General features: G+C 40.0%; 1 protein-coding gene across 1 annotated transcript in view; it reads left to right on the top strand.

The window, feature by feature from the left end:
• The window catches only part of SDCCAG8 (SHH signaling and ciliogenesis regulator SDCCAG8), a 179,506-nt gene that overhangs the window by 101,258 nt on the left and 61,676 nt on the right, over positions 1 to 16,572 (top strand). Inside the window, exons 14-15 of the mRNA XM_054576702.1 lie at positions 7,756 to 7,883; positions 9,937 to 10,045. Of these exons, the coding sequence (XP_054432677.1) occupies positions 7,756 to 7,883; positions 9,937 to 10,045 (237 nt within the window). The remainder of the gene's footprint in view (positions 1 to 7,755; positions 7,884 to 9,936; positions 10,046 to 16,572) is intronic.

The raw sequence follows: 16,572 nt of genomic DNA, 5'->3' as shown, positions 1-16,572 counted from the left end.
GTCCTTCTTTGATGGCTAATCACACCTCATTCTAAGCCTCTGGTTGTTTAAGCTTCCTGAAGTCCTTCCTCACTGTACCTATCCAACTCCTGTCCTATCTGCCGGTATCATAGCAGGAATTTAGCCTTATTTTAGTATTTACCCTACCATTTTAGCTGTCCTTTCTTGTCTGTTTTCTTTCCAAGACTGTGAACTCTTTGAACACGTGGTCATGGGCCATGCCTTATATACAGATGCATCCCCCGCCATTGTTTCGTGCGTGGCAAAAAGTGGCGTTTTAAGTATTTGTTGACTGATGACCAACAGAGTTTGACGAACCCCCTCATGTGAGGACATGGAGTGGAAAGGACACCGAACTTGGAGTGACAATGGCTGGTTCCTGTTGTGCCCCTTACTACTAACTGTGTGGCATCAAGCAAATCTCTTATGGTCTGATCTTGAGATGCCTCTTCTGTCAAACAGTGATGTCTGCTCCATCTCTCTGACCTACAGACTTGTTATGAAGAATACAGAGGCCAGTGATGAATTTGAATGTGCTTTGTGAAACAGGAAGCCCAGACACATGGGGAATGAGATGGTCACAGTTGGGCTTTGTTTTAAGTAAATGCGAATTGTACAGAAGGTGTAATGGAAGCAGGCAGTGTCTAGTCAAACACGTCCTCCAAGAGTTTTCAAATTATTTTGGAGATACTGGAAGAGAACATCATTTGAGGGAGAATTATTTTAAGGATGTTTCTGTCATTTCCTTTCTTTTGTGTTTATTCTGTGAAAGAAGTTGACCTCCTTTCTATTTCTGCTTCCTTTCCTAGAAGTGACTTAGGCTCTCATCTGATAACCTATCTTTTGACGTTGTACTTAAAATTCTGACATACTTTTTCAGTGAAGCAAATAGAAATAACTTATTCTTGGAAATATGTATGAGGCCATTAAGTTTTTTGCATACTTGAGGAAGTAGGGGTTACCAAATCCAAGTCCTATCGTATTTTTCCATCCCCATTAGTCCCGTTCCAGTATTTCTACATTTGCCCTAATACAAGAACAAACCCCTTTAGCAGTAAACAAGTATATGATCTGTGTTTCAAACATGGAAGACATCACGCTCTCTACTAATTTTACTATTTGTTTTATTTTATCGTTATCAATAATAATACATTAAATTTTTGGCTAAAATAGGAATTACCTTATCCCATTTTCTTTTTTGAATCAGTTGATAGGAGGATCCTTAAACTAGTGAGGATACTTAGTACTTTATCTTAACAGTTATTCATTCATTCATCCATTCATTCATTCGTTCACCAAATATTTGCTGACCACACAACTGTGGGCCAGGCACCATTCTAGGCTCGTGAAATTAGTGATCAAAGCAAAGGTTTCTATTCTTCGGGCACTCAAATTCCAGGTGAGAGGTCCATGCCTTTTCTGCTCTGGAGGTTCTGTGACCTACTTGAGGAAGGAGATGTATTTGTGAGCTTTTGAGTGATTTTGCAAAGGTCAATATGTTTATTAAAGGAAGATCACAAGTCAATGATGGGGTCATTGTAGGAGGAAGTGACCCAATAGCACGTGACAGAAGTGGGGAGGAGGAGAGCTAACTGGAGACTTGACTGTCAGGATGGACAGTGTAGGTATAGAAGGGCATGCGCACACACGCATGTGGATAATTGAAATAAGACTCTTGTTTCCTTTCAGCCTTTTCTTGTGGCACTGCGTCCCTGATCAAGTAAGAGACTGAAGCATAGGAAGTCAAACTGTGGGCTTTTATTTATAGTCAGGCAGGCCTCAATAGTGGCTGGCGGACTTTGAACAAATTGTATAACCTTTCTAGGCCTCAACTCCCTCATTGATAAAGTCAAGCTTATCAGAGAGTTGTGTGAAGGTTAAATAAAGGATTACATGTAAAGATTTTAGCTTAAAGTAAGCAATAATAAATAACATTAGTTCTTTAAGATAGGATTGTTTTCTGTCCTCGTTGAATGAAGAGCCCAAGGTTAAAAGCAATTAGTTACTTGTCCGTGGTCACAGAGGTCATAAGGAGGTAGAGGCCATACTCGGACCCTCTACCTCTGAGTTTTTTACTGTACTCCATTTCCTCTCAGGATGTAATTTCCCCAAAACACAAAGAGAACCAACTGAAAATGGTGTATGCACTTGAAAAGAAAACCTGTGAGCAAATATTTAATTCTAGTTATGAGTAGACTTGCGTTCCATTGTAGGTGAGCAATTTTGAAAGTACTTTCTCTGTATTCTGAGTCTGAGCAAGTGAGTAAATCTGTTGAAGGTAATGGGAGCCAAGTTTCTACTGTTGAGGAAGGAAGTTAGTTGTGGAAAGAGGGGAGAATGGGTCCCACTATGCTGTTGGATTGGAATTAGAAACAGTGTAAATGTATATGTATATATTCATTATAAACAAATATAAAGATATTTATATTTATACACTGATGTGGATATTCATATCCTGTCCATGTCTACTAAGGTGACCAAGAAGCAGACTTCTCAGTAGCAATGAGCACCATCTAGTAACAAATCCTGGTTTCTAAATACCATTCTCTACTATAAAGCACAAGAGCTCCTTGGACATATTTGAATTCCAAGGATGGTACAAGGATAGTACCAGGTGAGATTGTCTAACTACTGTGCTATATACCTAAAACCAATACAAAATAGTATTGGATGTAAACTGTAATTGAAAAATAAAAAAATAAATAAGTTGAGCCTGGGACATCTTGTGGGGATAAAAGCCAGGAAGTGAACAAGAATAACAGAAATATATCACCCAGGAACCAGCTTGAGTGGTTCCCACTGGCCAAATCTAGGATGAGTTGAACATAAAAATAAATAATGATCATCATGGATTATCCACGACTCCATGCTGATATCAATAAACTAACAAATAAGAGAAAAGGGAAAGCTCTTCCTTTTAGCACAGTATTAACTAGTGAAAAGGAACGTTATAGGTGAAAAGTCCTCATTATATGTAAAACTGGTAGGTGAGAGTTTGATGTGGAATAGGATGATCTTAGCATCTCGCAACAAATGACCTAGTGCATGATGACAAACAGGGAAATGGCAACTCAGCAATGGAGAAGCCTGGGAAAGACCACCACACCACTTACAGGCTTGTTCCAGGGACAGTAGCTCATGAAGGCCAGTTGTGTATACTTCTTCCCAGCTCTGCGATGAGCGGTGGCACCTTGGTGGCTTGAAACCAGCCATCGTAGAAGTATTTACGCTGAAAATTGGCAACTACTATAAGGAGGGATGTTTTCCCTCCAGAGACTAATTATTAAACATCTTCCAGCACACCCAGAACGTTAACCAAGTGGTCAAAGGTATTATCACGAGTATCGGGACAAATGGCCACCATGCGTGTTAGCTCACAAGCGTCCCTGAGGCCTCCCTGCTGCTTCTCTGTAGGTCCTTCGTGAATGGATCTCAGATAGTAAACGTGTTATAAATGTTCTCCTAAGTTTTGTCACATTAGTGTGCCCAAAGCTTTCAGGTTGTACTTTAACAGGGAACCCTCTTTTAATCAGAGGTTGTATGTCTAATACAAGAACTTCAGTGAGAAGTAAATAGAAACATGGCAGATGGAATTGGTGACTGGAATTGCCACCGCTCCCAGGACCTCGTTCTCAGGTTAGGCTTGAGACTCCTGTCACGTCTGTCCCAGATTCGTTGACGAACTTTAGCAGCAGCAGCAGCTATAGTCTTTCATGTAGCTGTAACATTAAAAAAGTACCTAGAAATTTTCTAATGAGTCATTTTTACTCTGCAGAATGGGTATCTTTAAAATAGCAGGATTTAAAGTAAAAAATGATATAGAAAAGTCGAGGGTCCCAAATATCAGGTTTATTCTTCAGCCTCCTTTTTTATGGGACGCTAATATTACAGTTTTAGAAAATATAATCAACCAGAACTATAATTGGAAAAAGGAGGGACGAACCCTCTGTGTTTACTTAGCTCATGTTTGAGGCCTTTCAAGGGCTTGCTTACTCCTTTTCACTGTTAACTGCCATCAGGAAACACTGATGTGGGCCACACATGCCCGTGTGACCTCAGGGGACAGGGTAGCTTGGAGGAAAGGGTGGGTGTTCCTATTCTGGTGTATTTACTCCTTTAAAAATCAGCTCTACTGAGGTCAATTTAAATATCATAAAAATGAATAATTTCAAGTGTGCAATTAAATGTATTTTGACAAATTATACAGTTTTAATCGTAACAATCATGATACGAAATATTTCTATCAGCACAAAACGTTCCCTTGTGCCTGTCCCCTACGTCCCAGTCCTGGCAATGCTGATTTCTCACTCTAGTATGTAGTTTTCTAGGATGTCATATAAATGAAATCATACAATATGTTCTGGGTGTCTGGCTTCTTGTGTATGCTTTTGAGGTTCATCCCTGTTTTGTAGGTAATAGTAGTTCATTCCTTTGTATCGCTCCTATTGCGAGTATGTCATTGTGAGGCTATACCACAGTTTGTTTATCCATTTAGCAGTTTGTGGTCATTTAGGTTGTTTCCAGTTCTTAGCTATTATGAATAAATCTTTCAGTCTGACTTTAATTCTTTAATTTCAACCAAGAAATTCTTTAACACCATAGCTTTCATTCTGATTTGTGAAATACAGGTAACCACAAGTCTGATTCAACGTGATCATCAGTGTTTTGAGAACTGAATGAAAGCCAGTTGGGAAACTGGCTCAGCCACTCTTTATGGGTCTCTTAAACCTAGCTGGAAATAACCTCTGATTTTTCTGTGTGTTGCTAGTTTTCCCCTTCTACCTTTCTTGGGGTGCATTTCACCTCCTACTTTCTATTTTTGCCACTTTGGATTTCCTTTTAGGGTAAGGACTATGCTCTATTTATCTTTATTTGACCCAGTGCCTAGTAGATTGTCTTTCACATAATAGAGTTATAATAAATATACAATTGTACTCCTTTGGATTTTTCTCTAATCCCTTCCTTGGATACCTAAGTGGTTTTTATAAATTCTTTCAATCCATTTTTGCATTACCCCAGAGGGTTATAAAATAAGTTTCCCTAAATCACAGCATTTCAAATCTCACTTCTGCCTTTACATCACTGACAGTGTAATCTTTGAGCATATTTCTAATTATTTAGGATGCTCTTTTCTCCCAACTGCAATATGAGAGGATTTGAGTAAACAAATTTGAGGTTCCCTTTCACTTCTAACATTCTAAGATTTTACGAAAAGCCTACTACATGGAAAGAACCTGCAAGGGCAGAAGGCAACATAGGAGGAAGGGAGAAGAAGGACGTAGGAAAGCAAAAATGTGCCAAGTTTTTATGCAATGAAAAATAAAATGTGTATTTTCTTAAAAAGAGTGAAAGTAAAGAAGGATTCAAGAAAGAGAAGTTGATGTGAAACTCAACATTTGTTGGTAGCGGATCCTTTAAACTGTTGTCTTCAGAGAACCACAATAGCCATAGTTCTTCTCTTCAATTAATTGAGAACATCAGTAATTAGGCAGCTTCTCATGCTGAAAATGGATAGTGAGGCTGCCATCCCCTCTATGTGGAGGGAACATAAGCCCCAGTTTGCCAAAGACAGTCCCAGGTACAACTATTGTCTATGTGTAAATATGATTGGTCCCCCTTTTCATTCTCCCATGGGTACTGGTTTTGAACAATGCATTGTATGGCCACCCAGTTCTTAGGGAACTCAGAGCCCCAGGTCTCCCTTCCTATATCCCCTGCTCTATGCTGGGTCTTACGTGAGGATGTTACTCAGGGAAAGGGTCCACGGTGCTCGTTTGGGGTTGACTCTCTCAGCAGCATCATCCTTGGTTGCCAAAGCTATTAGAGCCATCTCTCCTAGGCGCTCTGTTGTAACATAGCCGAAAAGTTTGTGCCTCCGCATCTGAGATTTGAGCAGCATCTGCAGCTTCACATAGAGACCGCAGCCTGCCTCCCTGGCCCCCGCCCTGCACTACGGTCAGGGTTTAAGAATGTCCATTCATTAAACACTCACTGCCCATGACTTAGGTACCAAGTGCGGAGCTGGGCTCAGGCCACAGAGAGAGAAAGATGACAAAGAAACTAGTAACTAAAGTGAAAACAGATGTAAAGTAAACAGATGTGTAAACCAGTAACTAAAATGGGATTAATGCTATCTTAGTAGGATATAAATATGCACAACATATATTGAGGTCACTAGAAAAAGAATAGTTCATGTAGAAAGAAAAAATGGAAAGGGGGAATTTTGAGCAGGCCTTAAAGAAGTAGTGTACAGGGCCTGGGAACGGGGTGGGGGCGCGGTGATAAAGGGAGGGGGGGGGAGACATCCCAGAGAGACAAAAAGACACGCAGTGATCCATAGCCAGAAAGTACGTGGAGGGACTAGGGAGGCAAAAAGTATCCTAGTCCAACTCTCTATTTGTTGCTAGATACCAGTTTGGAACTGAGTCTCAGGCAAGACCTTGGAGCACATCCAAGGGGGTGTCATTATTAGAAGCACCAGAAGAGACCTTTTTTCACATTTTCAGCCTGGATCCCTGATGCTTCCATTTGAGTGAGGTGTGGGTTTATTTTCATTCTGGAATTTTACACTACAACATTACCACATGCATTGACCAATTTCAATACAGGCTTTCCTTATGTTGCTTTATAATTAGAAGCCAGCGAATTGAAGTTCCGCAGCGGTACGTAGACTAGTAGTGAGAGCTTTATGGAAATGTTTATTTTTAGTTTGGCAAAGGCAAGGCAGTAAATATCTCAATTAGTAAACTAAAGCAGCATGGATGAGAAATGCCCACAAGGGATCAGGAGTTAGAAATAACTAGGCCAGTTAATTGAAGGAAACCCTTATCTCACTTATTCATATTTAGAGTGCGAAGAACCAACACCATGTGTGTGCGTGTGTGTGCACACACGCAGTGTCAGCGCCCGCAGTGCTGCGCACCATGGCGCCCTTTCGTCCTGCAGGTTCTGATGTTTAGGAAGTGTCTCTTTAGGAGGCACTGTGATTGACTATTGACCATTGGGTCCCAATGGGTTGAGTCAATATCCAATCACAGTGGGATGGCATAGTGTCTTTGACTAGATAAGCTCCTGATCCTGCAGTTTTAATGTGATCTAAAAAAGGGTTTTATGGTGAGGTGCTGGGGAAGTTATTTATTTCATATTCATATGTATGTGTATATATATATGTGTGTGTATATATTTACATGACCCAGTGTGTGAAAATATTTAACAAAAACATGCATGTGGTATTGCAGAATCCTTTACTTGCCTCTAGATAGCATCTCTTACATTATTTTGGCGATCCCATCTTAAGTTTGGGAGGAAAAGTAGAGGTGGTCTACAGGGCCTCGTTTCCAGAATTTAGGTCTGGTGTATGGAGCCATGCTCTTCCTATAGCTCCAGAATCTTTGGGAAACATTAACCAGTCATCAGATAAAATGCTCACTAGTGGTACAAAATATTAAGAATGTTGTAGCGGAAGGAGTCTGTGTTTTAAGGTTACAAACTACCATTATCCAATTGTCACGATTTTTTGAGGTTTACGGTCGAGTAGTCCATTTGGATTTATGGTATGTATCTAACATTGTACGCAAGGCCCTTCGGATTTTCCCCCTAAATGGGGGCGGGGGGAGTGGGGAGCGGGTGGGAGGACCGATGTCTTTTTATGCTGAACAATTACTGCAGATCAGCTCTCTGTGGTCTGCAGGGGAAATGATGGGGGTGTGTGCATCTGTAGATTGAATTTCTGTCCGTCTCCGCTCTGCTTTGTAGACTGGAAAAAGAGAGCATTCAGCAAAGCTTTAGCAACGAAGCAAAGGCCCAGGCCCTTCAGGCCCAGCAAAGAGAGCGGGAGCTGACAGAGAAGATACAGCAAATGGAGGCCCAGCATGACAAGGCTGGTAGGTGGTGGGGAGAGATTAGAGCCCCGGCACATGGGCTCACAAGCCAGGCCCACGCCTTACTGTGAAATGACATCAGGAACACCTGTAACCTTTGGCTGGCCGAAGGGAGCAGATGCTAACTACACCGGAGATTCCGGATTACATATTAGTTAGCGTTTAAAAGAGAAAATGGAAAGTATTGCCCACTGTCTGTTGATTTCAGAGTGCTGGTCTCACATCTGTTGCACCATCTGGATTATGAGTTTATTTACCTGTGTTCAAGAAACGTAAAGCTGAGAGAGACCACAACAAAGTAGAAAAACAAAGGGCTTGTTTTTGGCTGGGTTTGCAGGCACACATGTTATATAAAGAAAATAGCATCAGAAGCTCTGCGGGAAATGCTCTGAGCTTACAGTTAAAGTCTCCTGAATAGCATTGAACAGTTCCCACAGTACACACATTATAGCTACTCTAAAAGCCTAATGAGTTTGCTTCAGCATCCAAACTGGAGAAAAGCTTTAGCCATTAATCGGTTCTTAATTCACTGTCGCAGCTGGATGTAATTCAGTGGCTCCAAATTGATATGTTCCTTTATTTAATCTTTGCAGCTTCGAACATTTTTAGCATTTGTATGATGCCCCCACCTCCCCCAGCCCAATCTAGAGTGATGTTTAATCCTTTGCATTCTTCAAGTTCTCACAACTGCTGTTAAAATTCACTAATACAAGGCATTGACCACAGCTGGCAGCTTGGCTAAAAATTGCCATCTTTCATCACATTGGCGCTATTCTGCACACTGAGTTGGCCAGTAACTCCTTACCTTTAATTTGAAAGTAAAATGCACTTTGAAAATAGGCAGTTTGATTTGTTCAGTCGGAGCATTATGTAGTTCTTTTCACTTTTGAGTTGGGTGTTCACAGACAGTGTTAGTCAAAACAAGACAGTATCACTCATTATAATTCCACACCACATACTCCGAGCTGATTGTCCTATTAAAACAAAAGTTTAATTGATCCCGTCTCTTCCAGAAAAATGTTGCTTACTTTTTAGTGCTTTGATTTATTTTGCTTTGTGCATGCTATATGCTTTTTTTGCTAAGATTGAAAAGAAATAAAGGACCTTACACTTGAAAGTAATTTTCACATCATGTAATGTATACCGTGTTTGTTGGCATGGTAAAACATGACTGCTTATCCTATAGGTGAAACATTGCTACAGTAAAATTCATTAAATAATCCCTTTTCTTAAAGAGGCAGACGTCACATTGACTTGTAATTCGCTCCAGCACTTTCATTAGAGATTTTCTACCAACGTTTGGTCAGAAGAAATGAAATTTCTCCAGGCTTATTAGATGTTTTTCACAAAAAAAGGAGGAAATTATGGGCTAAATTATTGTCCTCCCCTCCCCAACCCCCCCACCTCTGGCGAGCATATCTTAGCGATCATGGCAATAGACAGAATCTCTGAGTGAGATAAGAGTATGTGACTGTTAGAACCATCTTAACAACACTTCCTTTTATGTTGCATAAAAATACCACACTGTCTTCAATTTCTTTGACCAGCTCTTCATTGAAGCTTATACCATTGACAATGAAATCGAATTATGTATTTTACCTTTGTCATTAGACAAGTATATGCAAGATTGGGAGGGGGCGGGTCATGTGCGTGAACGTGAAGCGCAAATTATAGTTTGGGGGTTACTCGATATCTTTGTTTTGAATTATCCGATTATAATAATTTTTGACACTTTGTAGCAAAATTGTCAAAATAAAATATAATAGCTTGCCTAGGACAAGATATTACAAGCAGGTATGATTCTACTGTGGTATCGGATACTCTATTAACATGTTAAAACGTTACACCAAGCGGGTATGATAAAAAATGTTTCTGGTGAGTAATATTCTAAAAATAAATGTCTCACAAGATTTAGTGTCTTCCCAAGTGACTTGGGACTTTGACCGTGGCCTAGTAGCTAATAGGGGATGTGCTTTTACCACTCTGCATATGAAAGCCCTGCAGAGCTGCAACCATAAACATCTTATGTTGGTGGGGACTTTGTTGTTATTTCTAGAAAATGAACAGTATTCATTGCTGACCTCCCAGAACACATTTTTGACAAAGTTAAAGGAAGAGTGCTGTACATTAGCCAAGAAACTGGAACAAGTCTCTCAAAAAAGCAGGTAGGTGATATTATATAATATATTTCAGAGCCCTGTTTGTTTAAATCCTATGATTTTTTTCCTTAAAAGACAGCCTTTCCACTATTTTATAGTCAAATGTCGGAATTAGATGCAGTCCCCCTGTAGCCGTAGCTTCACTTTTTTCACAGTGTAACAGTTAATTGTGGTCCACCATGGCCTGAAAAGTTTACATGGAAAATTCCAGAAATAAATAATTCATGAGTTTTAAATCGTGCGCAGGCCTGAGTAGGTTGGTGGAACCTCCAGGCGGCCCGCTCCGCCCGACCTGGGACGGGAATCATTTCTGTGTCCGGCCCTGCCTGAACTGTGTATGACCCTGTCCCTCAGTCACTTAGTAGCTGTCTCAGGTATCAAGTCAGCTGTCAAGGTCCCTCAGGGTATGTGTCCAAGGCGCCCTTATTTTACTTAATGATGGCCCCAAAGTGCAAAAGCAGTGATGCTGGCAATTGAATGCACCAGAGAGGAGCTGTAAATGCTTCCTTTAGGAGAAAATGTGAGCCCGGTACAATAAGGCATTTTAAGGGACCGGGAGAGTCAGAGACCACATTCACATCATTTTTGTTACAGTATGTTGTAATAGTTGTTCTATTTTATTATTGTTGTTGTAAATCTCTTACTGTGCCTAATTTATAAATTAAATCCTGTCATAGGTATGTATGTACAGGAAGAATCTATTTTTTCAGGCATCCACTGGGGGTCTTACAACTTATCCCTGTGGATGGGGAAGGGGGCGACTGTATGTGTTGTGTTTTCTTGTGAAAATATTTTCCCTGAATGAACATTTTCTTAATTGTCCTTATAGAACCTTGGTGTTTTTTTTCCATTATTTTGTATACATACTGTTATTTGGCTTTTTTTAATGGTCAGGATTGAAAACTATGAAATTTCAGAACTCAAAGGTCAACATTGCAATTATTCTGACAAAGGATGCAGATAAATCAAGCAGTTTAAAAGTCTTATGTTGATATATATATATAGAGAGAGAGAGAGAGAGAGAGAGAGAGAGAGAGAGAGAAAGCACATGTTATTCTATTAGCACAGCTCTCTTTAACTATAAACACACAAAAGCTCTCTTTAGGCCAAGTTATAATAGATGATGTGTACACATAAAAATGAAAGATGGCACTTTGAAATAAATGAACTAAAACCACCCTTTCCTTCTCCTTCTAAAATTGCTTTATTTCAATAAAGAAGTCATCATGCATTTTATATGTACACTGTTCTTCTATAAATCCACTGATTGGGATCTTAATGAATTATCTTCCTGCACACTTTCTAATGAGATTATCTCAGTGAATGGACTCTTTTATAATCACAACTGTAAGAAGCCTGAATTCTCATCTCGGCTCTGACATAACTGTTTACCCTCAGATATTTATTTGACCTGCTGAGCTGTGGGTTCCTCTTGCAAGATGAGCACTCGTGGACAGAAGCCTTTGATTAAACTGTGAAAGGCAACTTTCACATAATTAGCTAGATAGCAAATGTCCCATTACAACATAACCTAATGAAGAAATAACCTATTTCGTCTGTTGTATTTTTTCTGAAACTCACTTAGACCTGCACAGAGCAAGCAACTGGGCTCAGCAAATGCACCACTGGCTTCGGCATCTCATTCAGAAAGATTTTCCAGGTGGATCAGAAGCCTCTGATTGCCCTGAGCCCTACCGTAGGTCCCTCCATCAACAAGCCGCCCTAGCCAATAGAAACCCCATCTCCGAACTTTTGGGGAAATCCAGAGGCTTTTGAATCCAGCTCCTTCTGCTCACAGGAAAGCAGAGGCTCCTATAAGCACTGAGAACATGCCTGACATTCACTCCTTCTTAGCAACACTAATGACGTGTTTTGTTTGGGTACAGGAAAAGCTCAGGGTGCCACAATACCAGATATTTTCAGGAATTCTGGCAAGGAAACCCACATTTTGTCTTGAAAGAGACTCATAAAATATCAACAGTAGCTACTCCTAACCAGAAATATTTGATTTGTCTCACATAGATCCAAACAAACTGGATTATATAATTTAAGAAAAAATTATATTGATCTAGGGTTTACAACATTATATTATTTTACAATTGCTTTGTGATTATTGATTAATTATCTTGTTTTCTGAGAAGGCATAATTTAGGAACTTGAAGTGGATAAAGCAGAAAGGGGTGCTGTGTGCTTGGTATATGTTATTTAATTCTCACAGCTGCTGGACACAGGAATTACATTGTTCTTTTACGGATGAGGAAACCAATCCTCAGAGTGTTTAATGGCTGGTAAGCGGGAGAGCTAGATTCCTAACTTAGGTATTTCTGGTTCTAAAACTTAAGATCTTTCTTACAATACGTGCAATTATTTTAAATCTACTCTTTAAGAAAATCCAGACCAAAGTAGTTATGATGGGAGAGTTTGGGGGAAAAATTAATCTTTAAATTCCCGTGGAGAAGTAGGCATGGTTGGCAGGTGAGGGTACCTGCTGTGAGCCTGGGTTTACCTGTCCCCTGTCCCCTTGGGCCCCCTTCATCCTGCTCCAGGTCTGTTAATGTACCCTGTGCAGGTCTAGTGAACTTGAACCTCAACTCCTCTCCTCTTGCTTCTGATTCCTCTCGCTCTTGACCACTTCTTTGTAAATTGAATGTGTTCCTTTTTATTTAGCACACAGACAGCTCTCAATATACATTTGTTGCATGAATGAATGAAAGAACGAACGACCGAACGAATGAATTGAATGAACGAAACAGCGTGGTGCTACTCCCATATCCCGATCTGACTCTGGTTACAGCCTGTTTCTTTGGGGGAGACACAGGCAATGTGCAGGGAAAAAACACCTTGGAATTCAGAAAGGACTAGGTTTGAGCCCTGCTCTGCCACGTAGCTTCCTTAACCTTGGGTGCACTGCCTGATCTCTCCAGACCTCAGCTTTTCAGCACCAAGGGCACGTCTAAAACCATGTTCAGGATAGCTGTGGGCATTAGACCTGTAGAGAGAGATACATAGGTACACGTACAGATATAAAGCACCTGGTACGCAGCGCAGGGCGCAGAAGTAGCCGGTAGCTTCTCAAGTTGTTACTCATGGCATTGTTTTAAGGGTCTTGCCTGGCAATTTGGGCATCACTTCACCTAGTTATTATTGTTTGTGCCAGGGTGTGCGTGTCACTTCCTGAGAGATATAGAGGATATAGTACAATGAAAACCTTTCTATTAAAGACAAAGCAGGATCAGGAGAATGTGGATCTGGCTGTGACTCTGGCCTCGCTCTGGCCAACGCCTTGCTCTGTAAATCTGAAGAATGAAATAGGCATCTCCTGTAACGTCACAAAGTGACCTAAAACTAAGGCCTGGAAAATAGTAGCCGCTTGATAAATTGTTCCTTATTATTGTTAAAATTCGAAAAGGCTTCTAAACTTTATAAAATACGTATTTCATGTGTCTCACAAGAAAACAATACACAGGGTAAATTGTGATTCTAGGGGTTTTGTGTATTTGTTTACTCTTAAATTTCTTGGTCCAGCTTCATGCCCTTCCTCACCCAGCTCTATGTAAAGACTATGAGATTTGCAAAATTCATGCAAAATTTAACATTGCATTTGAATACTGCTTTCTGCTTTGAAACCACATATGAAACTTGAAAAACTCAGAGTGTTTCTTTTTAAATACAAGTTATAAACATATTAAGCCCTCTAGAAGCCATCCAGGACTATGCCTCTACACACCCTACTAAATTTTGGGGATAAATAACTTCCCCTGTACTTTGAGGTGTGGAGATCTTGCAGGGTTTTTTTTTAAGCTTTCTAAAGTGTTGTCATAATGAAAGCTCAGTCTCCAAACTAATTATTTAAACCACACGGTACTTTTAATCCAGGTTTGCTTCTGAGTACTACAGTGAAATTTCCCCTGAAAATAGGTGTATTTATTTTGTATTTATCAACAGTTAGAGGCACATTTTTATTGCTCTCCTTTTCTTACTGGGGACATTTCTCTAAGAGTTTCATGTTATTCAAAATCCCATACTATACTGATGGATGCATACCATTTAAAATTAGCATTTTTTTTTTTTTAACTCACAGATCTAGTCATTTGACTAGAGCCATGCAGAGTGACTAGGAAAGCTGACAATCTGGGCTCACAGCTCCCGTGCACTTGAACCCTTTACCCCAGCCTCGCAGGAGGGTATACAGAAACGGTCCCCTCGTGCGTGTGTGCGTCTGTGTGTGTGTGCGCGTCTGTGTGCGGGTGTCTGCTCTGTGCGTTTTCTCCTCAAGCCGACAGAAGAGCCGTGCGTTGCTTCGGTCCCAGGAAGCCCTCCACTGTGATTAGCACAGTGCTTTCACAGTGTGGTACTTGTGCCTTGCACACTGCCCGTGTGGTGCCCATAACCCCCGGGTCTCTGAATGGCACGTCCCGTTTTAAAACTGAGAATGAACTGCCAATGCTGTGCATTTTATAGAGCTTGTGTTTGACCATCAGACAAGAGAATTAATTTCATCTTCTTTTCCATTGGCACCAGGCAGACATTCTGGTTGATTTCCGTTGAAGCTCGCCTAAACTTGAGCTCCGCTTTCCTCTTTATTTCCCAGGGCTCTGAGAGTTCACTGCAGTTTTAGGATTGTTTTTGAACTTGGTCAGTGGAGGCATTTGAATACCTTTGGTGCTACGGTGATTTTTCTTTACCACCAGGAAGGAAGCGTTCGCTCTCCCCAGGCACTTCGATGAATCAGCAGTGAAGTGTTTGCAGTGCAGCCTGCAGTGCGATCTAAAACCGGCCTGGGAAGGACTCGGGAAGGCTGGGCGCTGGCCGGGAGCGCGCCTCCGCCAGCTGCGGAGTGGAGATCAAACACGTGCTGGGTTTCAGCCTCTCAGCACTTGCCCCTGCACGTTGAAAAGAACAGGCTCTAGAGCGCAGAACCGGGGGCGACGTGGTTTTGCTTCTCTTCATTCTTTTCCGTCACCGTCGCTTTCTGGGTTGCTAGGCTTGTGGATTGATGTCTAACCCTGCCCATTGCGAATTTGTGATTTGCGTTTTGTAATTAAGAGGAACAATGGGAGTCCACTGGGTCTCGTTATATATAATGGTTGGTTTAATTTGTTTCACTTCTATCTTGTTAATTGTAAATTGATCATTAAGATTTGAATTCTAATCTGTCACCAGGGTTGTGGGTATTGAGGCTAGAGCAATGATCCTGGTTTTAATCACTGATGATGAGAAACAAATTTTATAATTTTGGTACATATTGCAGTTCATATATTTTAACACTGTATTTTATGGTGTTATAAATATTGTTAAATGACTTTTAGTGTAGTTTTACTGTGTGGACTATAATGTATAAATTATATTACTGGTTTGGCAACAGTAGGTATCCAACTGTGTGAGTTTAATTGAAGTAAAGAACACACACCCGGTTGAACTAGTTTTTTTTTCCCCTTGCATGTTTAGATGTAAGGTTGGAATGCTACAAAAATTATATTCTGCAAGAGGAGACTGATACCGGCCTCTGATAATTGTTACCAAAAGTCAAATGAGAATCTAATAGAATAAAAAATTAAGGGATCATGTTTTCTCCTAAAAAGCAATTATCACTGCAATCCTAATGATAGTAGTAAAATATTATTATATTTCATGCCAGTGCAATTACACAATATAACTGGTGTATAAAAATGCAGGGAAAAGTTCGTGTTTCTGTAAAGCCAGAAAGTACCTAAATTTTCTATGAAAATGGATTACAGTCAATTATCATTTTGTATGACGTTAGGATAATCATGCCACAGATGTAATCTCAAACTAACATAGAAACTTGTAAGTTTATTCTTTCGACTTTGCCAACAACTAGTTCATTAATATGTCTTGGGCTCCAGGCAGAGAAAAGATGATGCCCACGTACATTTATCAAATTTTTATTGTACATTGGAAGTTGGTAGGCAAGTTATCATTATAAACAAAGAAAAAAAGTCCAAAAATATACAAAACAGAACAAATACTGTAGCAATAAAATACCTGATATTTATGTACCTTACAAATAACATGTATATTTTGGGGGATCCTGTAAGGCATTCTCAATATAAGGCATTTGGATATAAATACAAAGAAGAATGAAGGAAAAAATTCCCTATGGCATTGCCATCCAACTAACTAACTACTGTTGACTATTAACATTTTTCCTTTCAGTCATTTTCTATGTGCATGTAAATATGTATGTAACATACATGTATATTGTGAGCAAGATTATACTATAAATGCAGTTTTGCATCCTGCCTTTTCACTTAATATTATCTGGTGAACATTTTTCTATATCACTAAGTACTTTGGAAATATAATTTTAATTGAGTAATTTGTATTCGTAAGATATTTAACATGTTTCCAATGTTTAACTGTTATAATATAATAATTTTGTACCTATGTCTGAATTTTTGATGATTGCTCATCCAAAGATATGAACCCTTTTAACGTGCTTGACCTAAATTCTGGTTGGTATATATGTACTCATATCAGCTATTGCATTGCAGAGCAAGGTTGCTCCACAA

This window comes from Pteronotus mesoamericanus, unplaced genomic scaffold, assembly GCF_021234165.1.
Source record: "Pteronotus mesoamericanus isolate MK-2021 breed Mesoamerican mustached bat unplaced genomic scaffold, CSHL_Meso_final contig_347, whole genome shotgun sequence".
NCBI lineage: Eukaryota > Metazoa > Chordata > Mammalia > Chiroptera > Mormoopidae > Pteronotus > Pteronotus mesoamericanus.
The sequence above is the reverse complement of the archived record's forward strand: the minus strand, read 5'-3'. Positions and strand labels throughout refer to the sequence as shown.